Raw genomic sequence first — 26,011 nt, 5'->3', positions numbered from 1 at the left:
TAGTGCACAATTAGTGTTGCTTTATTTTTATTTGTGTTTTTAAACCACCTCTTCTCTCTCTCTCTCTCTCTCTCTCTCTCTCTCTCTCTCTCTCTCTCTCTCTCTCTGTGTATGTGTGTGTGTGTGTGTGTGCGCGCGCGCGTGCTGAAATGCCACATAAAAATTATCATCTCAGCCTCTTCCATTTTTTAAAAACGATCTTGGTAGCTTTTAAGTGTGCTGTTCAATAGTATTAAGTGTGTGGTGTGGGGTGTGGAAAGATGACTCAGCAGGTGAGACCACACCCTGCTATGGCAGAGTGCCAAGCTCAGATGCTCACATTCAGTTCTAGCAGCTCACAACTGCCTGTAAGCTCAGATCTAGGGGGCCTGATGCCTCTTCTGCCCTCAGAGGCCACTTACACCCGGGTAGCATATATTCACATGGGTAGACACATACACACACACATACACACAGAGAGAGAGAAAGAGAGAGAGAGAGAGAGAGAGAGAGAGAGAGAGAGAGAGAGGAGAAAGAGAGAAAGAAAGAAAGAGGCACATTCGGGAAGGGAGATGGAGGAGGGAGAGAAATAAAATAATTTTTTTAAAAAATGAGGCTGTTTTCTGACCTGGTATGATGGCTCATGCTGTTATCTCATTATTTGGGAGTCTGAGGCAGGAGAACTGCTGTGAGTTCCAGGCCAGCTTGGAGAACTGTCTCATAAACCAAAACCAAAGAAACTCTACTGAACTTTTTTAGTATTTTTAGATAAATTATCCATCATGAGACAACGTGCTAGGCTCAGGGGATGCTTCTAAATTACAGCATATAAATATATGCGTGAGACACAAAGCCAAAAGCGAATGGTCTTTTGTTATGTTGCCTTTCGTCTGTTAGGTCGTAGTGTATGTCATCTTGTGAATAAACAATAGTAATAGAAGCCACTTCTACAGGGGAGCGAGGGGGGACACGGCAGAGCCCCTTCTCTGGAACCGTTTCATTTTCCCTTCCACTCTCAATAGACCGGAAGTAAAAAGTTCAACCGAGCCAAGCTCCTGAATGTGGGCTATCTGGAGGCTCTCAAGGAGGCAGACTGGGACTGTTTTATATTCCATGATGTGGACCTGGTGCCCGAGAATGACTTCAACCTCTACACATGTGGTGAGCAGCCCAAGCACCTGGTGGTTGGCAGGAACAGCACTGGCTACAGGTAAGGCGGCTCTGGATACAGCTGTGGTGCATACTTACTGTGGCTATAATGTGGTGTCCAGAGGGAGCAAGGAAAGCAAGAAATGGGGGAAATGGCTCATTTTCCCTTAATGTGCAGAACAACAATTAAAGGATGAAGTGAGGCGGGGGGAAAGGTCTTGTCCAGGAACACAAAAGGGAGAGAGTATGTAACCCAATAATTGTGATGCCCCCCTCCCTCCCCATCCCCCCTCAGTACCTGTGAGGGACTTGACAGGCTTTCCCACACAGTAGAATTCCAGTAACCTGTTCATCCATTCTGACTTCCTCTACTGGACAATGTGATGATGGCACCCCCCTGGACCAGTGTTTGGACATCCCATCTCTTTTTTAGGCTATCTTGCTCGAGTTCTAGGAAACAGTGGGGCTGCACATGTCTACCTTAATAGTCGTCTTGGGAACCAGGATACGCAGGCCAACTTCCTTCCTTTCAAAGCCACCATGGGAAATGTCAACATCCCTTCACGCCTCTCTAGTTTTGTCCCCCAAAGTGGAACAGATGATTTTTAATTGTGTTTTATACCAGCTCCTAGTCAAATACAACTGACGGGAAATAGCAATTGAGATAACTTTTAGGTAAATTAAACTGATTATATGCACACACACCCTGTCACCTTCCTCCAAGCCCTGTTGTTTGTGGGTAGTTATGATCCTAGGCTAAGGGCCAAGGGGCCAGTTTGAAGAGGCAGAGTAAGTACAGGTCTAAGGAGACAGGAAGCTCCCATGAGAATGTGGCTGAATCTGCAAATACAGCTGTAAGCTGTTAGTAGGCAGGAGGAAGAATATATGTATGAAAGTCTGTGTGAAAGAAAAACTAATTTGTGAAGTACAGTGCTAGCCTGCCAGAGCATATAGTGTATGAAAGGGAAACTGAGTCTCTTGAGACCTTCCTTGGTCTTTCATGTTTCTCTTTGCAATGTAGGGCTCTCACTTTTGGGGTCCCTAAGTGAATTCTTTGGTAGCTCTCATGAGAATTCTTCTAAGGGTGGGAACATAGCCCACACCTGCCCCTTCCTTATGAGGTCCCTGGGACAAACCAAAGTTTGATTCTACCAAAGTTCACCCCGTGGAGCCATGTATTTCTTAGGCTTACTTACAGAGCATGCATGAGAAGCTCCTGGCAGGCACATGTGTGACCCTAAAGCAGCCTTCTGGGAGGTCTACAGTCAGCATGGAAGGCAGCTTCCCTAGGCCCACAAAGATGGTGGTCCTTTGGGTTAACCTTCCCTAGCCTATATAATTTATCACCTCCCCAGACCTCAGGGCCATGTGCAGTTAGGGCTTTTCATAATATGGTTGGAAGGAGTAACTAAAGCAGAGATGAAGGTCCAGTGACCTCTCTGCTCTCTCCTTCTATGAGGACATGTCAACAGTTCCCATGCCCAATTGTGACTAATACTTACTTAACTTAAAGCTTCCTGTTCCTTATGAGCAATCACACAGGGTGGTTTAGGGACAGGCCCTGGGCCGAGAGTCCAGATTACATCATTGTAGTAACTGGCCATCAGGAAGCAGAGATAATTGCCCATTCCTGTTGGGAACTGATTTGGAGCTTATACTCTGGTGTCGCCATCATGGATTCCATCAGATGCTGTGCACTTTAAGAGATGGCCTGTGCCTGAATCTTGCTGTTTAAGTTGTCCTTCCGTTTGGCCCGACATTGCTATTCCCAGATATGGACGGCAAGCTTGTGCCTCCCTTACATCATTGAATACGTTTACCTTTTGATCTAAGTGCAAGCTCTGAGGAAAATTGTGGCCCTCTTTTAGAAACCAAAATGAATGCTGTTTGAAAACCAGTGCGTGTGCGAGTCCCTTCTGTGGTAACTAGAGTCTGAAAACCTTGGACATAAGTCACTGCTAGTAAATGAAAGGAATAGCACTGTTCTATATATTTTATTTTATTTTATTATTGTTGGGTTTAGGCTGATAAATGCCATTTCCCAGGATTTTAGGTGTATAAAAGTAATTGCGGTGGCCAGTCTTGGTTGTCAGTTTGATTAGACTGAGAGGTGCCAATGAGATCAGTTGGGTACGCCTCAGAGGTGCATGGTAAGTCGTCTCCAGAGGCAGATCATGCGGGCTCTGAGCAAACCAGGGATGTAAGGATGGACTTGTAATCCGATGGCATTAATGGGAAGGGCTGGATATTTTTCAGAGATGGAGTTCACTTGGAGGAAGTAGGTCACTAGAAGTGTGTTCTCGGGGGCTGTAACTTGTCCTTGTCCCCTTCTTCATCTTTGTATCTTAACTGCCATGAAGTGAGTAGCCTTCTCTACTGGCCATACCATTCCCGCCATTTAAGTCTCCCTTGTCACAGGCCCAAGAGCCAGCTGGCCATGGATTGAAACTATAAGCCAAAATACAATTTTCCTCCTTTAAAATTGTTTTCCTCAGATATTTGTTGTGAATATGACTTGACTACTATTAACTAAATCTATTTCCATTATGGCATGCATAGGGTCACTAGTTTATACCAGGAGTTTGGAAACTACTCAACTCAGTGTAGCTTTGGGGATGCCACTTGCTAGGTGGGAGGTGTCTAGAGTGTACTGAGTCATTTTTTTGCTTTTCTTCTCAGCATCAGTATTTAGTTCGCCCCAGACATTTAGCACTGAAGTCGATTAAAGTTGGAAATCCTCTACGTGTGGTCACGTGGTCCTGTTCAGTAGTTTCCACCACCTGCGGTTTGGAAGGGCGCTGGAGCTGTATTAAGGGTTGGCTCTATCTCAGCTTGGTGACATGTCACTAGAATAGAATGCAGAACCCTTTCGGGGTGGTACTCTCTGATGTACCTTCCACTCTTCTCCTGGGCTTGTAGCTTCTTGTCTTCCACGCCAGTCTTAGCAGTGGTTCCACAGATGCTCCACTCTTCTTCCTCATTCTGTTGTTGTCAGTGATGTCTCCTACCCTGCTGCCTTCAAGTGCCCACAGCTGCCGAGTTATCTGTAGCCACGGGTCTCTGATGAGCTTGGACCCTCTGTCCTTAGCCTGTTGGCAAAAGCCCTAGGGTCATCTCAGATTTAGCCTAAGAGCAATTTATTGTCTTGCCCTCATAATCAAATTGATTTTTTTTTTCATACTCAGTTCTCATGGAAGACACTGAATTCCATGTAGTTGCCCAAGCTAGGGGTTCAGGGTATCAGGCTGGTGTGTTGAGTTCTGTAGAAAGCAAACTCTAAGATGGAGGCAGCTTACAGAGTGAGCACGCCCGAAGCATGGACTGGAGCGGTCTCCTGATTTACACCTTTTCATTCCTCAAAGCGAAAAAAGGTGGGGAAAGCCATATATTCATCATGACACTCCTTCATGCCGAACATGGGTACAGCCCAGGATCCTTCCTCACCTGGTGCCCTTAGCAGCCTTTATATGGGATGAAATCTCTCACTGACAGTTGAGGCGGTAATGCACTCTCATGTATCTTTTCAGACCTCTGAATACTACTGTTATTAATAACAGGCATGTGGGGTCTCTCTTGCTTAGTGGGGTCCCCCTTCCGTAGTGACATCAACAGCAGGTCAAAGGCCAGCAGCACAGGGAGGTGGACACGAGACAGAGTAAATGGATGGAGTGGACGGAAGTATGCCGTCTCCCAAGTCTTCCTGGAATGCCATCCCCGAAACCAGAGATGGCTAGAGTGTCTGTGGGGAGCGAAGGGGTTTTATGCTAAATGTCACTGCTTCTCTCTCTCTCTCTCTCTCTCTCTCTCTCTCTCTCTCTCTCTCTCTCTCTCTCTCTCTCTCTTGCTGCTCCAGGTTACGGTACAGTAAATATTTTGGGGGTGTTACTGCCCTCAGCAGAGAACAGTTTCTCAAGGTGAATGGATTCTCTAACAACTACTGGGGATGGGGAGGAGAAGACGACGACCTCAGACTCAGGTGAGCAGCAGAGAAGGGGCCTTCATGGGTCGGCCTGCTATCGGTGGCGACTCTGGAAGCCTGTCCTTGTGTGTGAATGCCAGGCTGCAGAGTTGGGCTTAAAGGGTGGCGGGGCGTGAGGGGATGGCAGAGTGACCTAAATCGTTCCTTGTCAGTTGGAAACCTAGAAACCAATGGGGGTTGTCTGTTGCTGAGTTCGGGGTGCAGAAGTATTGGCAGGGCCTCGGGTCCCAGTAGTGAGTGAGAAGTCCCAAACTTAAGGTTTTCTGTGAGACTTCCGCTCTGGGCTGCTGGAGTAACTCCTGGAGCCTTTCAGACAACTTTCTGCTCTGGAGGATGGAGGGAGAACTTCCCTTAGGATGCCTGTCCTCCTCTCTTACTCCCTTTCTTCAGAACTCTGTGTGTGTGTGTGTGTGTGTGTGTGTGTGTGTGTGTGTGTGTGTGTGTGTGTTGATGGTAAAGATGTTCCTATTGCCCAGAATTTCCTAATTGTTCAACAGCCCATGGCCTGTAAGAGAGTTGTGATCACAAGGGCCTCCTGGCAGTCAGAGGACCTTTTTCTTCTTCCTGCTGCTTCTTAGAAAGTATGTTCTTCGTGGGAGTTCTGAATTAATAGGTGTGTGACTATCAAATTCCCACTAGGAGCTGAAGGCCTCATGACGGCGGTCAGTCTTGTTCCCTTTTGGTACAGAGCCTTTTTCAGTGTTTCTGAAAGGAAGATTTTCCTGCCTAAGGGCTCCATGTCACCCAGCTCCTCAGCAGTCACAATCCATGGTCACACAGGCTGCTGATTGTCCAGATTCAGGGATAGGGAGGGCGAGAAAGAGCCAGCCCTCTCTTCTCCCCCAAGTGGATTGCATGGCCTAGCTGGGCTGAACTGTAGGCACTTGCTATGGGTGACATAACGTCGCTGGCTCCCTCTGTTTAAGGGAGAAGGAAACCCTGGGTTTTGTTTTGTTTTGTTTTGTTTCACTTGATAAGTGTCAGCAGTGATGAGGTTGCCACCTTCAGCACCCTCAAGAGTTCTTTTCAGAGACCTCTGAAAGAACTTTAGGACAAACCAGTAGGAAGCAGAATTGGAATTTTTTAAAAGGCATTTTCAATATAGATTGGGTGTCGGCGTTCACAGAAATAGAGACTTTGGTGGGTAGGCGGGGATAATAGGACACATCATGTGTAGGTGTGGGCTTCTCTAGGGAAAATTATGCTTCATTGTCTTACATGGCTTGCACACGCACATACGTGTACACATACGTGATCCTCAGATAGATTGCTTTTTAAGAACATTTTTAATCTTTTTTTCATGTGTCTGAGTGTTTTCTGTGCGCACTATGTACACGCAGTGCCTGCGGAGACTAGAAGAGGGTGTCGGAGTTCACCTGGGATTGGAGACAGTTGTGAGCCATTGTGTGCTTGCTGGGGATTGAACTTTGGTCCTCTGGAAGGGCAACCAGTGATTTTAACTGCTGAGCCATCTTTCTAGCCCTGCCACAAAGTGTAAAGATTAAACAGACCTTAGTATTTAAGTAGAATTTAAAAATCCATGAGCTGGCTTATATTTCTCTCCAAAATTTTCCTTTTGTAAGTAAAGCTGGATGTGGTTTTGGGAGGTGGTTTAGTTAGATTTAGGGATGAGGGGGAAGGGGAGTGATAACACGGAACAACTCAAGGGTGTAAACATTCTGGCCCTAGGGAGACACTGTTCGTCGTCTTTAGCATCCTAGTTTGCAGTGTCTATAGGAAAACCCTGCATTGTCTCTGCAGGCAATTTTGTCCTTATCAGCAGTGTTGAAATTTCCTTTCTGTCTGCAGGAAAGTCAACTAGATCTCAGGGGGCCGGAGGGTGGGGAGGGGCAGGAAGGGGCTCTTCTTCTTCCCATGTCCCTCTGCTTTGTCTGTCTTTCTGTCCTGCATCCATGGAAACAACATGGTCCTCAACAGATCTTCATTAATGCACCGGACAAGCCAGGAAGAGCAGAACATAATACTGGTTGAGGTTCACTAACACTGAGCACTGTTCATCTTGGCTCCTACACTATATGTTTTACAGTTTGCGAAGCACGTTCTGTGTGAATTTGTTGGTTGAGCCTTTGAAATGTGTTCTGTGTCACCGATCTCATTTCTAGACAAGGCTGAGATCTGGTAGGTGCCAGTTACAGAGCTTAGACTGAACCTTGGTTTGTGGCTGCCATGATAACTTTACACAGTCACTCGTTTCCTTGTGATGAGACAGCATTATTCGTTCGAGAGCCGGACAGTCTTGACTCTCTTGCTGTTTGAAATTTATTAAAATTAATATTTTATCAGGGGCTTTCTCTTGTTTTTAAAAATAATTAACTACAAATTGGCATTTCTCCACTAGCTCAGTGTTGAATGTTATTTCCAAGTTTTTGAGCCATGTAAGACAATGAAGCTTAATTTCCCCTAGAAGCCCACACCTACATATTGATTGATCCTTTGGGCTAGCCCCTTTAAAGTTAATATGCATGCAAATACTTGAGGAAACAGTAGCTGAATCACCCAGGCTACCTACTTTGTCTTCATAATTATCTGTTTGGTTTTTTTTTTTTTTGCTCTGAAAATAAGCAAACTTTTACAAGTATTAGTATGAGTACATATATATATGTATATATATATGTATGTATATTTATGGAATATGCAAGGTGTACAAATTATCTAAAAATAAATGTCTGCCCATTTTTGAGCAGGTGTAAGCCATCAATTGTATACATCTGTTTGAGCTGTAATATCCAAGCTGTATGAAAGAATGTCAGGTTATAAGGACCAGGTATCTCTTAATATGCCCTTGCTATGTGAACACATTCATGTTTTAGATAGGTCTTTCCTGGTCAAATCTAATCTTTATAAGTTTTGTTGGCAACCATATTTTTTCACTCCCTGTAGAAACATAAACATATCCATGGCCCCATCTCAAAGCTTGCAGGTTTCCAGTGCATGGTCCAGCTTGCTATTTCTGTGAATGCCTACACCCACCCTATATTAAGCACTTCAGGCTAACTTGGAAATCACTGTGTAGCTCAGGCTAGCCTCAATTTTTCACGGATCCTCCTGCTTTTGATTAGCATCCCCACCCAATCTGCTGGAATTACAGGTGCGCTATATGACTCGAAGATTCTTTCAGTTTTTGAATGATCTTTTAATAGGATGCTCAATTTTTTACAACAGTTGATTTTATTTTATTTTATTTTAGGAATCACACAGGGTTATCATACAAATTGCTTGTTAATTCCTTCCTAACAACATATGACCTGCTAGGTATGTGGGTGGCACTTTGGTTACAGATGTCAGTTACCATGCCTCCAAGATAATCACTGTACATGCAAGTGGTGCCACACTGTGCCAGCCACCGTGTGTGTGTGTGTGTGTGTGTGTGTGTATGTGTGTGTGTGTGTGAGATTTCCGTTTTTTATCGCAGGTTATTCTTTTTAATTACTCAATGGTAGATAAATGGGATAGACTTCAAAATAAACTTTGTTGTTTTTCTAGAGTTGAGCTCCATAAAATGAAAATATCCCGGCCCAAGCCTGATGTGGGTAAATACACTATGATCTTCCACACCAGAGATAAAGGCAACGAGGTGAACATGGACCGGTAAGCCCTGGATTTGCGTACCTGGCATCCATCTGGGCATCAACTCTCCTGTGTAGCTAACGCACCATTGCTGAATTGATCACATAAGCCAGTTTACTTTGTTAAAAGCTTTTTAATGTAGACTCCAAAGTAGAACCAAAGCAAAGGAGGCTGGTACCTAGACCCCTGATCTCTGTGATTATGAACTCCCGGCTCCTCTGCTTTCTCACACTTTTTCTTCTGTCCACTGGATTCTTTATCATAGCATCTGTGTGTGCGTATTTTCACATGCATCCTTAATTATAAAAAGACCTATAAAAAGAACCATAGTACCATTATCATGCCTAAAATAAAATGAACAGCATACGTATTAGGTCACTACATGTCCAGTCAGTTTTTAGATTTCCCTGATTGTCTAGTAGAGACCTCTTTAAAAAGAAGCATTGGCTTGTTCAGCATGGTAAGTAAGCAAGGCCCACATTATTATCAGGGTGATCTCCTTTGGCCTAGAGGCTCTCCTTTGATTCTTTTTCTGTTTGGGAGACAGAGTCTTACTGTCTACATAGTCTACTTTAGCCTCAAGTATCCCACTGTCTCACTTCTGAGTGCTGAGAGTACAGGTGTGAACCACCACGCCCTACCATTCTCTTCCTTGTCTTTTCCTTGCGGTTTGTTTATTGAAAATGTCAGGTCACATATCCAGTAGATTCAGAATCACCCCCTTTATGGAGTTTTGCTAATTGTCCCCTAGTGATCTGATGTGTTCTTGTGACCTCTATATGATTGTTGTTGTTGTCGTTGTTGTTATTTACGTATTTATTTTGTAATGCTAACTAGGAGAGCAGGTGTGGTGTCAGGATGTCCTGGGGCTGTGGATATTATCAGCTTAATTTGAGATTTCTCATCTATCTTTACCTAGTGATCTTATTTTTATTTTTATTTTATTGGTTTTTTTTTTTTTTTGAGACTGGGTTTCTCTGTGTAGTCACGGCTGTCCTAGACTCACTTTGTAGACCAGGCTGGCCTCAAACTCACAGCGATCCACCCGCCTCTGCCTCCCGAGTGCTGTGATTACAGGTGTGCACCACCACTGCCTGGCCTCCTAGTGATTTCTAGCACCTGTTGCTCATTGCCTAAATCAAGGGTTGAAAAGCTGTAATATCCCGATTCTTTCATCCCATCGTCATTTCTTGAATCTCTTTACAAGGAAGGACGTGCTCTCTTTATCTGTTTGAGTACCTTGGGGTATAGTTCCTATAGGAAAGACAGTCTGAAGGGCAAGAGCCGAGCACTGATGGAGTGTTTTCTTTCCAGAAATAATAATCTGTGATTCCTGAACATGCTTCAGTTTGTAGTTCTTGTCCTGCTTGGGTGACAGGAGCATGGTCTCCGTTTTGGTCAGCCAGAGCTCTTCCAGCTGGCTTCCGGGTACAGAGGATGTAATCCTCCTGTCCTTGGGCGCTTCTTGGTCTGTGCTTAGGGCAGAGCTGATGTCCTAGTCTTGTCCTTTCCTCTTCTGCCCAGTCCTGGCCCTTTCACTGAGGAACTCCAGCAGATAAACTCATTGTGTATGTGGTTCTGATGGAAGAATTTATGGCTTCTGTTCTGGGTTTTTCACCTTTGAAGAGCAGTATTCAAGAAGGTTTTGCTCTTTTTGTTAGAGGCTACAAGTCTGAAGGAATAGACTTTTCTGTGTCGTTCCTGTCTTTATCAATAATTGTGTATTTTTCTGTTCGTTAATTATTTAATAGTTACAAAAGAACACGTACAAGTTGTATAAAAAGTATGAAGCATACCCAGACCGACCCCATAGATATGTTCACGTGGCCTCCCTAGGCCCACACTCGCCTCCCTACACCCACCCCTGCCCTAGGTGACACTTGCCTAAACTTCATGGCAGTTGCTTGTCAGGTCATAATGACAATTCCTTAGGCTATGTCTTGATTTCCTTGTTTTCCATATGTTTATAATCCTAAACAAAATAGAAATCGGTTTTTCACAATTCCAACTGTGTGTAGGTGAAATCACACTGTCTTTTTCTCCTTTTCTCCCTGTATAGCCCGACTCTGTGCTTCTGATGTCCACCCACTGTTGTCATTGTCACGGCTGAGCTCCTAGAGACCCCTTCAGCTCACTGACCATTTCTCTATCCCTGTTGCTCATCTTCAAGCACAGAGGTGGCTTACCTTTCCTCAAATGCATCTGTTTGTTTGTCTGTCTGTGTTCCTCGCCCACATAGTCTTTGTTTAGAGCATCCTTTCCTTCCTTCTTCACTTTGTGACTTTCATGTTCTTTAAGCTTCATGATGTCCCCTTTATTTACACACACACACACACACACACGCACACGCACACGCACACACACACACAAACACATTGTTTTGAGGCTCTTATGAAAGCTATGTACCCTCATGTGTACAAACAGCCTTCTTTTCTCAATAGTGGAATGGTCAGAGACTCCTGGTGCTCAGTGAAGGGCCTGTTCAGAGTAGGCAGCACATGGTCCTTTTCTTTTCTTTTTTTAAAAATTTATTTATTATTTTATATGCATCGTATGTCTACGGGTGTCAGATTTTGGAGTTACAGACAGTTGTGAGCTGCCATGTGGGTGCTGGGAATTGAACCCAGGTCCTCTGGAAGAACAGTCAGTGCTCCCAACCGCTGAGCCATCTCTCCAGCCCCTACACGCTCCTTTTCTATCAGTGGTTCTTGTAATCCCTCTGTCCTGTAGATAGGCCCCAATTGAGGTAATGATCTTCCATTATTGGTCCAGGGCAGCCTGACGTAGGGTTTCTTAATGATGACGTAGGGTTTGTTAATGATGATGCAGGGTGTGTTAATACCTATTCGGCAAGGAAAACACAGTTTTAAATTGGTAATGGGAAACCCAGCAGGAACAGTAAATTATAAAGCTGCCTGGGCTACACTATAGAGCAGAACCGGAAGCAGTGGAGATGCATGCCATGTTTTCATATTTGTCGTCTCTTGGCTCTGTCTGTCTTCAGGATGAAGCTGTTACACCAGATGTCACGAGTCTGGAAGACAGATGGCTTATCGAGTTGTTCTTACAGACTGCTCTCTGTGGAACACAATCCTTTATATACCAACATCACAGTGGATTTTTGGACCGGTGCATGACCTGGGCCTTCTGATGATGTTTGGGAGAACTGATGACTTGATTGTAATCATGTTGGCCTAGAGACTTCCATAGTAGCACACATTAAGGATTTGTTCCAGCTAATTTTTAGGCTGAAATTTTCCATTCTGTGTTTTTCTAGCAGAGCTCTTGACTATGTAGAATGTACAGCCATCATAACAAGACAGCTTTCTTAGCTGTTTTGATCATGGCGATGGCGTTGTAATGCACACACTTGAAGCACTAAAGATAAAAGGCCGCAATGAAGACAACTTGAGAACTGTGTCCTTGAAGGATTGACTTCATCAACGCATTATGAGATTGAAGAGTGGGGAATAAAATTCCCCAGTGTCTTGGAGAACCAGAATTGCTAAGTGCGAGAGAGAAAGGTACTAAGATGTGCTTCTGTGACTCATGTGTCCTGTTTGGCCATCCATGAAGTTGTGCATCCCAGATGTGAAGAAAGCCATAAAAGACAGGAGCAAAGTCAAGAATCAGATGCCACGAAGCTGACAATGAAGAGGTGGCTAAGGACAGAGTGTGGCGTGAATTGTCAGCGGTGCCTGTGCTGGCTGCTGCTACCATGCCTCCTCATCAGAAACACCGTCCAATCTGTGGCCACTCGACTCTGAATGTACCCTGCCTCTTCAGAGGCACTTGACAGTAATAGCCCACCAGAGAACACACTCTCTACTAGTTTTTAAAGCATTTTTATAAAATGATTTTGTACATGTAGAATATGAATGAGCAGTTTATAAGCTACATAATGACTCATAATACATCTAAAGAGCATCTCTGTAGTAAAATATGAAAAAAAAATCTTCTGATTCTTGCTGCTTTTTACTGTTAATTTAGGCAAATGGTTTATTCATTTTGGTCCCTATAATTTCAAACATCTTAAAAACAGAAGCGTAGACTGGAGAGATGTCTTAGCGCACACATGTGCACACCCTCATACGCATAACAACAAATACACATAATAGAACAAATTAAACAAAGCACCCCCTTCTCTTCTGTCACTCTCCCCTGTTATTTCTTATACAGCCAAGTGCACCAACTCATGGCTGGGGCTTACTCCTTGGTCTCTCAGGAGTTCTTACTCTTTTCGTGTCCCCTCTGCACAGTCAGAAGCGGGAAGCACAGGGCTTTGGGGGTACACCTGGCTGGCTAGCACTCAGGCGTGGTGCAGGTGGTCCTTGAGGAGACAGGGCTCTTAAAAGAGGCCGAGGGTATGTAGGTTGAGGGGACACGGCCTATCATTTGGAATAATGCTGGGGTTGTGGTGCTTTCTTTTTTTTTTTAATTTTTTATTAATTTATTCTTGTTACATCTCAATGGTTATCCCATCCCTTGTATCCTCCCATTCTTCCCTCCCTCCCTTTTTCCCCTTATTCCCCTCCCCTGTGACTGTTCCTGAGGGGGATTTCCTCCCCCTGTATATGCTCATAGGGTATCAAGTCTCTTCTCGGTAACCTGCTGTCCTTCCTCTGAGTGCCACCAGGTCTCCCCCTCTAGGAGACATGGTCAAATATGTGGTGCTTATATGACAATTAGAGAGATTTGAGAGAGAAGGCCAGAGCACTGTTGGCTTCCTGGCGGCAGGGCGGGGGTTGTGGAGAGGAAGGTGGTGCCAGCAGAAGCTGTTCTGTCAGAAGTGTGGTGAGAATGTGTCATTTGCTTGGATGAATGGATGGACGCTAACTAACCCAGATGCTCTTAAGTGTTGTGTGGCCATGCCCCGAGGCCTCTCGGCCCATCATCAGTACGTGACTCCATGGCCACTAAACTCGGTGATTGTAAGTAGTATCTAATCCCGCCCAAAGAGGAAGAGGGAGCAGTAGGGGTTGCAGTAAACAGCACCAAATGAGGGAGGAGGATCTGAAAGGACGTTTTTATAGGCTTGGCAGGTTTACTCAGGCCTAGTCTTGTTTTCGTAACTCAGCGTATGAAGTTAAAATTTAAAAAAAAAATTTTTATTTATTTAACAAAACTAAACTCAGAGTTTCTCTATTTTCTTGCCAAACTTTATAAAGGGTGTTTTGTTCCTGGGAGATTTGGTAATGGCTTATGTTAGTGAGAAGCCTCTACCTCACCCCCCCCCCCTTCCCTTCTTTACTCAGAGTCCTTTGTGTTTTATCCCATTGCCTTTGATGAAGAGCTGAAGGTTGGAGGCAGAGGGGATCTGAAAGTGGTTGGGGAGGGTAACAGAAAAGAATGCGGTGTTAGGGGATTTGAGACTCACTTTTCTTTCTTTCTTTTTCCTTTTTAAAGAAATAGCTTATTTTTTAAAATTGGTTAAACGCATTTGAAAGTACACCAAATTAATCCAGCAAATATCACTCATCCACCTCACAGATTTACTAAAAATAATCACATCTTCTTTGGAAAGTTTTAGAAAGGCCTACTTTTGCTCAATTTTGCTCAAACTTTTTCTGTGAAATCTAGTTCTCCCGTGCACGCTATTACCCATGAGCCAAGCATATAGCAATCATGCTAAAGCTGAGATGTATCCCTCTTGATGACATTTTTATACTTTTTAAATTTTAATTTTATTTATTTTACATCCCCACCGAAGTTTCTCCTCCCTCCTCTCAGTCCCTCTGTCCCCACCGCCACCCCTGATCCACTCCTCCATTCCTCTTCAGAAAAGGGATGGTCTTGATGGACATCAATGAGCCGTGGCATATCAAATTGCAGTAAGACTAGACACCTCCTCTTCTATTAAGGCTAGACAAGGCAGTCCAGTAAGAGGAAAGGGTCCCCAAACCAGGCAGCAAAGTCAAACAGTCCCTGCTCCCACTTTTAGGAGATCAAGCTACACAAATGTGTATGCACAGACGGCCTAGATCCGTCCCATGCAGGCTCCCTGGTTGGTGGCTCAGTCTCTGTGGGCCCCTATGGGTCCAGGTTAGTGGATTCTGTAGGTTTTCTTGTGATCTAGACCCCTCTTTGCCTACAATCCTTCCTCCCACTCTTCCACAGGATTCCCTAAGCTCTGCCTTATGTTTGGCTGTGGGCCTCGGCATCTGTTTTCATCAATTACTGGGTGACGCCTCTCTGATGACAATTGGGCTAGACACCAATCTATCTATGGGTATAGCCGACTGTCACTAGGAATCATTTGACTTTTTCTTCCAATAAAACTTTGGTTTTATTGTGGGTCTCTTGGCTACTCCACCTCTGGCCTACCTGTCCCTCTAGGCAGTGTCAGGAGGGGTGGGCTTTCTCTGTGGCATGGGTCTCAAGCTAGACCAGTCATTTGTTGGCCACCTCCACAATTTCTGCACCACCTTTACCCCAGCACACCTTGCAAGCAGGACAAATTCTAGGTTGATGGTTTTGTGGCTAGGCTGGTGTCCCAATCCCTTCTTTAGAAGACTTGCCTGGTTACAGGAGATGGCTGGTTCAGGCTCCTTATTGCTAGGAGTCTTAGCTAGGATCCCTTTCATCAACTCCTCAGCGTTTCTATTGCCCTAGGCTTCTAGCTTGTTCTAGAGATGGCCCCGATTTCAGTTGTCTTTCTCAGTACTCTCTCCCTGTATCCTACCCACACCTGATTCCTCCTGTTTTTATTCCCACCTCCTGTTCCCCATCCACCCCCCTCTCCCTATACAGGAACTCCCTGCCTTTTGTTATTGGCCATACACACCTGCATTAACAAAATGTTGGCAACTATTGAAGTAGGACTTGTGACTCTTCTTTAGCTAATTCTTTCAACCAGGAAAACGTACAAGTCATCTCTGGCTTGTTACAAAATTTCACGAGGTGCAAGACAACCTTTGGGACCTGCATGCCACTCTTGGGCCATTTGACTAGTGCAGGTGGTCTAAGGCCTACCGAGGGGCTAGAACCCTGTGCTAGCTGCTTGCTAACTGCTGTCATTTACCCCTCTCTGGCTGGTTTCAAAGGAGTGCAGCTCCCAATTCCTGCCTATGTCTTCGGTCACAGCCCCAACTGTGGCTGAATGTGCCATAACATCACACAGGTCTATTGAAGTCCTACTTCGACATCAACTGGGGAAAACTGAGGTGGGGCGTGAATCCTGTGGCTGGCTGCCTGGTGACCCTGTAGACTTTCTCTGAGGGCAACCTTCCAAGCCGGAACTGATAGTTACTGGCAACAGCTAACACTGATGATGGCAAGCGGGGACTAGAGCTCCTGGCTCCTGGCGGGGGCTTCCACTGATGGTGGCAAGCGTCTAAAAAAGAAAGGAAAAGGAGAGAAAGGAACCTTACACACACACACACACACACACACACACACACACACACACACACACACACACACACACACGATGATGAAGACAGACTCCAGCTGGTAGGTTTCAGCAAGCTGTTTCTTCTTCCTTTTGTTATTATCTTCTTATTTTCATCCTTATCCCTATTCTTGCCGCCTTCTTCTTCTTCTTTTTCTTCTTCTTCTTTTTCTCCTTCTTCTTTTTCTTCTTCTTTTTCTTCTTCTTCTTCTTCTTCTTCTTCTTCTTCTTCTTCTTCTTCTGTTTCTCTTTCACAGTTTATATACCCCAACAAAGTCTTTCAAACAGTACAAAAAAAACCCCACAATATGTTTACATTCTATTTCTGTATAAATAAATGATTACAATGGATATACGTAAGAAAATCATGTTCTACAATACCTTCACATGAGTAACTGTTTGTATTATGGGTAAGGAACAAACATGAATAACAAGTTATTTCTGAGAACCCACATACATTTGTACATAAGCAACTTGTTACATATTAACAGAGTATAAGCAAGCAACAGAATTTCTCAGCCGGCTTTTCTTTACTGTCAGGCTGCAATTTGCACAAAGAAGGAATCAATTATCTTAAGAAGTAATCTTATGAAGATCTTAAAGAAATCACAAATCTAAACTCCTATATAAAAATAATCAGCCATATCTATTTTAAGTCCTAAAGGTGCTCATCTACTCATTAATATGTTTTATTAAATCGTATCAGGAAGCTGAGGTCAGAAAATTAGAATAAGGAAATCAATTGTCATCTCAGTCACCAGCCCAGCTTGAAAGAGTCATGTCAGCCAGTGGTGTTATGGGCCATTGTTCTTGCTTTGCCAACCTCAAAAAGTCTCTAGCTTTACTAATAAGAGTGTACTTTCTCTTAACTTCAGTTGTCCCCTAAGATTTCCTGCATCAGGGCCAACAGCAAAAACCTCTTTACCTTAATTTGCTAAACAATCTATTCTTTCCTAAGACTTTCTATGTCAGAGCCACTAGCAAAAACATCTCTACCTAACCTTGTTGAACAATCTATTTGTCCCAATTCTTTCTAAGGGTAGTAATCATTGTTAGCAATCTACATCTGTAGGTTGTTTTCAGAGATGGTGGCTGAATCATTAATCTGCTCCAGCAGCAATGCCTGAAAGAGATCAAGCATTGTTATTGTGTATGCCAATGATACTGTCCAGTGAGGGGCTGGGAGCCCCCTTTATAGTACTCACACAATTCACATATTAAAGAGGTTATAAGGACCGCAAAGGTAACAAGCAGAGCTATGCTCCATAACAGCATGAAGTCCTCAGGACACACAGTTCTCGGGGTTATGCCTCGCAGAGACACACTCATCGTGGGTTTGCTAACCAGTGGGCCACATTCCGTGAGTTCTAGAGCTGTTTTGCTGTTCCTCTTGCATGGACCCCAACACGGATTGAATGGTAAAGGCAGATAATCGTGTCCAGGTTGCCAAGAACTATATGAGCACTGTTGTTTGGACACTGCAACTCCCTATAGTCATGAGTGCCTGTTGCATGTTTTAAAAATTGTCTTTTTAATCACTTGGGCTGGCTTACAGATTGTCATGTTTTTAATACAATCTCTTGAAGTAGAGGGCTATGTGAGGGGGTGAAGACAGTCAGACAGGTCTCCATCGTGGGAGTGGCCCAGATGTTCCACCTCCTGAATTGACAAAAAGGCCCACTGATGAGAATTCAAATACATATTGAACCCTGAGTATGCCCAAGTGTGTAGTTTGGGAGCTTAGAAAAGTCAATGAAAGGTAGAAAGGTAGAATACAACTGAAGGCTTCTTCTGTCTCAGTTTCTCTCTTTTAAAAAAAGGTGCACGTGTGTGTGTGTGTGTGTGTGTGTGTGTGTGTGTGTGTGTGTGTGTGTGTGTGTGTTTGTGTGTGTGTGTAGGCATGCACATGCTCCTGGTTGTATTAGGCATGGGGATTGTGGGTTGGAGGAAGCCCACATGAAGGGCATCTTCCATGGGTTGGCAGTGCTGCCTTTCTCGAAGACCTTTCTGGCTATCCTGGTTGGATATGATCACTTGAGCCTTCAGATCCACGTGCATGAAACCACACTCAGCCAGAGATCTAATTGTTTCTGTCTGGCCCCTAGCCTATTTCATAGGAGTTGATAAGAAGCCGAGTAAGAGACTTGATACCCTATGAGCACGTACAGGGGGAGGAGTTCCCCCTCAGTCACGTCATAGGGGCAGGAAGTAAAGGGAAAATGAGAGGGAGGAATGGGAGGATACAAGGGATGGGATAACAATTGAGATGTAATATGAATAAATTAATAAAGTATATTTTCAAAAAAGAAGCTGAGTGAGGTGAAAACAGGAAAGAAATTAAAAAAGAGAGAGAGAGAGAGAGAGAGAGAGAGAGAGAGAGAGAGAGAGAGAGAGAGAGACTTAGATGGAGAGTAGTCCTTTATTCTACAGCAGGAAGCCAGGTTAGTAGTTAGATTTTACTCTCCTCCACCCCCAGCACCGCTTGTCAATCAGACAGGCAGGGGCGGGGTTAGATGGAGGACATTAGTTTTTCAAGTTTATATACTACATATGAGTAGCTAGAGAGTATTTGCTCTGCTGTGCAAACAGAAGCAGATCCTTTATTCTGGTGCCAGGGCTGACAAATTCAGGCCTTGACGTGTTACATGTGATCAGGCTGCCGAGGCCTAGAGTTAGGGTTAAGGTTAGTGTTAGGGTAGAGGCTTAGGGTTAGAGGGTTAGGGTTTGGGTTAGGGTTAATATTGGGAAGGATAAGGCCAACCAGAGTCAGGGTGGCCATTTCTATGTTACAGTCAGTAAATCTTGCCCCAGAGTTAGTCTGACTGATTTGGGGTCTGGTGGTAATTAGTGCACATGATAATTGCTGTGACTAGGAAGTTTTCACAGATTGCATGTCTGGGTGGCTTTTAAATGGAGCAGCCTCCTTTCTCCCCAGACCCAAGCCCTCTGCTCTTCTTTCTTTCTTTTTTTTTGGGGGGGGGCTCAACCTGGGCTCTGCTGAGCTAAAGCCTGGGACCTGAAGCTTGCTGTCCCCATTTCCAGTTCTTCTAGGAGCTTCCAGGAGGATAAAGAAGTCTGAGGCCTCCCAGGGAAAGGGACGGGGACAGAGGTGAGAAGCAGCAATAAAGAAATTTCTGGCTGTTCTAAAGAGAGTAGCCATAGTCGTTACAGCCTATGAATGGCAGAACTCTACAGGGTGACACTACGACTTGTCCCTCTCACGCAGTGCCCTCGGCCACTGGGGTGGCTGGGTTCACCATCCATCCTTCCTTGGTTTGGGAAGGATCAAAGTCTGATGGAATTTTCTATACAACACTTTTGAGTCTGAGACCCAGTCACTAAGAGATGAGGGTTTTGGAGCATGAAAGGCTACATTCTCTCCACAATAAAGCTCTGGCAGGAAGGCAAGAGTAGGGTTGGGCAGGAAGCACTCAGCCAGTGGCGCTCACTGGAAAACGTAGAAGGCAGCAGGAGGTAGGAACTGTATCCCTATACAGCCCAATTGGTAGAGGGCTCCCCTGGCAAGCAGGAAGCTCTGGGTTCAACTTCCAGCACTAGATAATATATATTGAAGGCATCAGACAGGTAAGTTTAATTCCACCCGTCTCCTTCCCTCTTTAAAGAACCACAAAGGATCCTCTGTGCCAACTGTAGGTGGTATTTAGCCTATTACCTAAGATGTCTTTTTCAGAAGAAACATAAGGAGGTAGAGGGTTGGAGGCAAGCTACACTGGGGGTTAGACCCGAGTCTTCTGCTGCAAGGGAGTCCACTCCTTCTCTCTGGCTCCTCTTCTGCCCCAGTGCTCTGCCTACATACAGTAGGGTCTGGGTGAGGCAAGACCTCCTGTGCCTGGGTTGACTGTTCCTAAGTGATGGTGTGTTTTCAGCATAAGGAACACAGCTGGGCGGTTGACATCAGCTATGTTGCCTCCAAGTACAGAGGAACAATAGCCTCAAAGGTCAATGTAGCAGGAGGAAAAACCAAAAGGAAGCAGAATTCCAGGTATTCCATGTCCATCGTTGTCGTCCACCAGCCAGTAGGAACCCACTCGTGTGTGTCTCCCGCTTCCTCCAGTTTAACTCCCATAGTTTTGGCTTTTCTGTTGGAAACCTCGTTTTCCTAGAGTTACGTAGGACCGACTGAAATAAAAGAAAGTGAGCGTATTTTATGGGGTTCTTTATTTATATATAAGCAGACAAGTGGGGAGTTGCAAGACTTCCGTCAGGATCATAAATGGAAGCAAATTATTTTGAGAGCAAACAAAAGTCCCTATAAATCACCTGTTTGAACAGCTGGCTTGGATCTCGTGAACTGAAAAGCGTTTCAAGTTGAAACCTTTGAGGAAAAAGACTGAGCTGTTGTAAGATGGGCAGTGTCCATGTCCCTAAAGTTTACACACGTCCAGTTAACAGAGAATGAAGCTGTTAAATGCACACCACTCCACAGGGCACAAGAGGAAGTCTCAACATTTGTTAAATTAAAAACCCAGGGTTGGGCCAGAGAGTAAAAGTATCCAAAAGTTCAGGAACACCACTGGTACAGACAGAAGCCACAGGAGAACCAGAGGCAGACAGCACAGCTCTGTAACCCACCCTTTTGTGTCACTCAGCCCTCACAGTGACAAACAAAAACCTTGCAAGGTTGAAGAAAATAGTGAGATTTTTTTTCCCTCGAATTTGCTGTTAAATACGAACAGAGCTTACTATGGTGAGGCAGGCCCCTTTGAACATCTTTATGTTCCCACACTAAACCTAAACAGGTGTGAGAGTCATCTCCACTCTCCAAGTTTTCTGTCTTACATGGCACATGTAAGTGCTATACTGTATATGGTACATGTAAGTACCTAGAGCGCACATTTTGTGTCTTAGAGGACATAAATATGTTACAGAGTCTTAGGCAAGGATGAGCAATATTTCTGCTAAGGATCGCAGCAGCCTGAGAGCCTAAAGGAAGCTCATTCCACCCGAACTGGCACTTGAGTGAGATGAGGCACGTGTGTCACTGAGGAGCACACAGGGAGCATGTGACGAAACAGCAGGTTCCAGCACCAAATTCAGAGTCACCCGGAGGAAGGAGGTACGGCCGAGACACTGTGTGCTCAATATTCAATTCTGCTCCAGTAGAACATGGTGCCCAGGAGAACCCAGAACTAGAATTGAAATGGGGGTGGGGGTGGGGGGAAGGAAAGTAATTAAGACAGGATTTTAAAAACATCTACTTTACATAAAACAATGATGTCCCTCCTCCTCAGACTTAGGTGGCACAGGACTTCCGGTAGTGATTTAGGAGGCAGCAACCTTTAGGGCCAGATGCCGCTGCGTCCGTGCTGAGGCCAGACCATTGCTTATAATCTGCCACCCAGAGCAATTTCCCCATTCCCCATGTGACTACTCCACTTCCTGCCTCGTCTCTCTCTGACTTCTCAAGTGCCCTTCTCATTTCTGTATGGAAATAGCTTTAGGGGAAATTCTTCTCTCCCATTGTCAAGGTTAAGAGTTCTCCCAGTGTGCTTCTGTTTCTAGCTAGAAACTGTTTGGATCGTTTGTCTTTTACATTGTTATTTATTTTTGAGATTGGCTCTCACGGAGCCTAGGCTGACCTAGAACTTGCTATGTAGCTGAGGATGACCTTGAACTTTTGACCCTTCTGCTCCCAGCTTCCAAGTGATGGCATGTTAGGTGAGCACAACCATGCTTGGTTTGCTTCCTGCTGGGATCTAATGTGGGGTTTTGGACATGCTAGACAGGTGCTCCACCAACTGAGCTAGCCTTCAGCCACGTGGGTCCCTTTTTCTTTCTAATCTTAAAACCTTTCCTCCCAAGGGACTTCCCTAATATCCTAAAGTGCTTGCCACCTTTGAGTGACTGCCTCTGAAGGCCACCACAGTCCCTAAGACCCCTCACTCTTGTATGGAGTTTCAGGCCTGCAAGTCTACTTTCAGGGGTCCTAGCCATGCCATGTTCCTTTCCTGAGTCCCAGTGTCTGCATCTGTAAGACAAATTTCATATCTTCTCTCTCTGTCTCAGATCTAGATTTCTGAGTGAGACAACGAAACAATAACTGGGCTTGCTATTTATGAAGACTTCAGTGTATCAGGCACATCTGCCTTCAAAGCACCGGGAAGCTAAGTAACTCACCCAAAGTCACAGAGCCCAATGGACTTCAGAATGTCCAGCCTTACAGGAGAGCCCCCCACCCCCACGCCCCATGAGCAGCAGTGAGATGAGATGTCTAGGGGGGTCTTCTCAAGGATGCTTTCTTGCAGGGCGGACATACCTAGTGCCCTGGAGAGGGTTTCTAACTGAAATGGTGTCTTATCCAAAGCAGAGCCTCAACATCCTTAGTTCTTATCCCCTCTCTGCTGAATTTCAGAAGATTTAGAATTCGACATTTGTATACAGTGGGTTGGCAACTCTATGATATTCAAAAACCTTTAAACACCCTATAATTCCTAGTCACGTGGCACAAATAGACACTTCCCTGTTGTCGTTTAAATTGATTCAACTAATTAAATTGATTCCTGAGTCTTTACTATGTGTTATGCTAGGTACCGGGGATCAGAGAGCAGTGGGTCCCCTGCCTCTGACCGCATCAAATATGTCACAGGGAGGTCACTTCAAAACAGAGATGAACTCTTAAGAGGATATAAAACACTTCCTGAAGGAACAGCTTTCTCTTCTTCATTTATATCCTCCCAGTCAATGCTTCCAAAGCATAATAAAACACCCCCCAGGGGCCAACGTGGGCAAGAATATTTAAGTAAAAGAACTTTGGGTTTTTTTTGTTGTTTTGCTTTTTTTTTTTTTTTTTGTTTTTTGTTTCTTTTTAAAATTAAATCTGGGCACTGGTGGTGCCAAAGCAGCATATGGTAAGATTGCAGTCTCAGGGAGAATCGGGTCAGAGGCACTAAACCGCACTAGTGTTCATTGTGTTCTGCACTGCTGCCTTTGTGGGGAAAGAAGGAAGCAGGAAGTTTTATCTGGGATCATCTTCCATAGACAAACAAGCTACTGGTTGATTTGACCTTCGCGTGTACATCTTTTTAATATCTCTATGATAAAAATACAGTAAATCCCGTGGCACACTGAAATATAGTTGGCCAGAAGGAAAGCATGTAGGCAATCAGTTATTCACTGGTCTAACTTTTTTTTTCCCTTGAAACATCACTTTTATTTGAAATGAATGAAAAGCCAAGGAGAGAAGCTATGGTTGTGGCTATTCAGACAGATGCTTTCTACAAAATTAGTCTGTTACCTCAAGGAAAACACTTGACTAGTATACAGTAATAGATCTGTGTTTTCAAGCAAAGAAATCAGATGTCTGGGAAATCAATATGCTGCTACGGGTTTGACCGGCTCCTTTTGATTGAGACCTTTTCCAGCGTGACAGCACTAACGAGCGTGATTTTTTGGTGCTACCTAAAGACAAGTGCTGTGAAACAATGAGCCAGCACTTCTGCAAAGAGCCGGCTCAGCAGACTCAGGTATAAATCAAAGCAAAGTGTGAAAGGATCTGCCTTAACCGGGTTTCAGATTCCGTATTGCAACCAATCTTGAAGAAGCGAGTATCACCGGGCACAGTTTCAAAGGGATGCTCACGATATCCACCTTCAGATCAGGCTACCAAAACATCCCTGCTTCTTTAACCACACACTGCCATGAAGGGTCTTTCTTCCAGTCCTTCAATGCTGGCAACATGCTAGCACAGACTGAATGAGAGTGAGAGTCCTGGCTTCTTTCCCCACGCCAGACTTAGGATTGGAAAAACTGTGCAGAGCAAGACTGCTTCGTGAATTTTTCATTTTGTAAAATAGTTATTATTTGCCTACCAGTATTATATTGTTTAGGTGAACTTGTAATTGGCTTATTATCTTATTTTAAAACAAATTGATATATATATATATATATATATATATATATATATATATATATATATATATTTATATTTAATTTTTCAGCCATTATACTTAGTGGAAGTAAAATATCAATAGACACAGGGCACATAGAAAAAAAATTTTAATCCTTAATATATTTCAAGGTGTTCAAGAGTAACTGAAAAAGCCGGGCGTAGTGGCGCACGCCTGTAATCCCAGCACTTGGGAGGCAGAGGCAGGTGGATCGCTGTGAGTTCGAGGCCAGCCTGGTCTACAAAGTGAGTCCAGGACAGCCAAGGCTAACACAGAGAGACCTTGTCTCAAAAAACCAAAAAAAAAAAGAGTAACTGAAATCTGAAAAGTTTGATGTTGTTTCCCTAAAGCTTCTCAGTTGTGATAGAAATTTAGAACCATCTGCAAAAATGACCAAAACAAAACAAACACAAGCAAAATAAACACAAAGTGCCCAGGCCCAGCCTTAGGATCAACTGAAGGACCATAGGACGATGCATTTAAGTTCTGCCTTGTCCAGGATGTTTGAGGGTGCAGCCAGAGCTCTGACGTCACTGTATGTGCCTCACAGAGAGGCTACAGGGAGTGAGTGATGAGACCATGGCAAGAGCCAGGCAGACTGACTTTGGGGCTCAGGAACCATCTAGAGAGGTGGCAGGGTGGGCCTTGAAATCCAGTTGCAGGGTGTGACTGAGATGCGGAACACATCTGGAGCTCACTAAGCAGCCTAGGTGAAAGCATCTGGGGCACCAGGAAGAAGGATTTACTTAATAGGACACACCCTACACCTCAAGGGAAACAATTGTCCTTGGTCTGGTGCTGGAAGTTTCCTGACTCCTTTAGCTGCAAGATGTGTTTGCCAGACTTTTTAGGGGTGGCTGAAAGAGCCGGGGGCCTTCTCAAGGCCTCTCTGCATTGTCCTTTTCTGATGTAACGTGTGCTGAGGGTACTCACAGTCCAGCAGAGGATGGCGAATCCAAACCAGGCGACTCCCCAGGCATGCCGATCCATTGGTCCGGAGATCAGTTCATAGCAGCCCTGCGAAGACAGTATGAGCTACATTAACTGGAGAGTCCAGAGCAGAGATAAGAACTGGGTAGGAAAGCAGATGCCCACTGGATCAAGGGCCCCCAGAGTCCAGCTGACAACCATGTAAGGCTGAGAGTTGCCATTTGAGTGACTCTACCGTAACCTGCGCATCACAGGAAATGCAGAATCCGGAGGATTCCATGTACCAAAAGGTCCAGAGGCAAGTGTGCTAGATGTGCCTGCAAATTTCAACACCTATCTCGGCTGACCATGAGCTTTAGGCTCCACCCAGTGGCTACAGGTATGTGCTTGATGGTCTGTCTCCCACGAGCCTCCCATTTCTAAGACACAAATGCTGTTTCCCCCAACCCCCAAAACCTTGGTATTTTCCCCATTTACTCTTTTACATTGCAGGATGCCCAAATGAAAACTCCTGGCGTTTCCCTTAATTTCTTTACCCAGTATTCAACACTTAAGCAAATCCTTTAGGAGCTATTTAAAAGTATATCACAAATACAAACATTGCCAAGTTGGTCCCTGTACCACCTTGGCCCCTCCAGGCCTTCACTTAAGGGATATAAGTTCATCTCCAAGAAAACCACGAATAGGCCTCCTCCTGTGGTACTGATTCGGTTAGTCAGGGCACAGGGCCTAGCATAGCTGACTCTACTCACTAGAGCTAGGTTTATGCATCGCTTCCGGGCATCTGGCAATCATTCTGGAGGCTGGCCTCCTTGATGCTCCTCCAAAATGCTAAGGATGCCGCGGTCCTAGCATGGGCTGCTTTCTCTGCTCAGAAGTGTGCCCTAACACTCCAGTTCCCCATCTCTGCCGACATCATCTCAACAAAGGCTTTCTGGACAGCCAGAGAGAAAACCGCTTTCTTTCCTTCCTTCCTTCCTTCCTTCTTTCTTTCTTTCTTTCTTTCTTTCTTTCTTTCTTTCTTTCTTTCTTTTTTTTATTGTACTCCATTTACAAACCCTGCTTTATTTCTGCTCCTGGCACTTACCA

General features: G+C 44.6%; 2 protein-coding genes across 6 annotated transcripts in view; one reads left to right on the top strand and one right to left on the bottom strand.

The window, feature by feature from the left end:
• B4GALT4 (beta-1,4-galactosyltransferase 4) overlaps nucleotides 1-12,783 on the top strand; it is a 28,484-nt gene extending 15,701 nt beyond the window's left edge. For 3 of the 5 annotated variants that reach the window (XM_084801096.1, XM_084801094.1, XM_084801095.1), the window contains 4 exons: nucleotides 1,002-1,189; nucleotides 4,982-5,104; nucleotides 8,612-8,716; nucleotides 11,700-12,783. In XM_084801096.1, coding sequence (XP_084657222.1) covers nucleotides 1,002-1,189; nucleotides 4,982-5,104; nucleotides 8,612-8,716; nucleotides 11,700-11,832 — 549 coding nt within the window. In that variant the 3' untranslated portion in view covers nucleotides 11,833-12,783. The remainder of the gene's footprint in view (nucleotides 1-1,001; nucleotides 1,190-4,981; nucleotides 5,105-8,611; nucleotides 8,717-11,699) is intronic. The other 2 variants (XM_084801093.1, XM_084801097.1) reach the window with 2 other exon arrangements.
• Nucleotides 12,784-20,232: 7,449 nt separating this feature from the next.
• Nucleotides 20,233-26,011, bottom strand: part of UPK1B (uroplakin 1B) — a 29,814-nt gene continuing 24,035 nt past the window's right edge. Inside the window, exons 7-8 of the mRNA XM_084801306.1 lie at nucleotides 24,926-25,009; nucleotides 20,233-21,235 (exon numbers count right to left, since the gene is read on the bottom strand). Of these exons, the coding sequence (XP_084657432.1) occupies nucleotides 21,185-21,235; nucleotides 24,926-25,009 (135 nt within the window). The 3' untranslated portion in view covers nucleotides 20,233-21,184. The remainder of the gene's footprint in view (nucleotides 21,236-24,925; nucleotides 25,010-26,011) is intronic.

The sequence above is a fragment of the Acomys minous genome, assembly GCF_964271855.1.
Source record: "Acomys minous genome assembly, chromosome: 11".
In the NCBI taxonomy this organism is placed as follows: domain Eukaryota; kingdom Metazoa; phylum Chordata; class Mammalia; order Rodentia; family Muridae; genus Acomys; species Acomys minous.
Note: the sequence above shows the minus strand (reverse complement) of the source record. Positions and strands in the feature narration are given on the sequence as shown.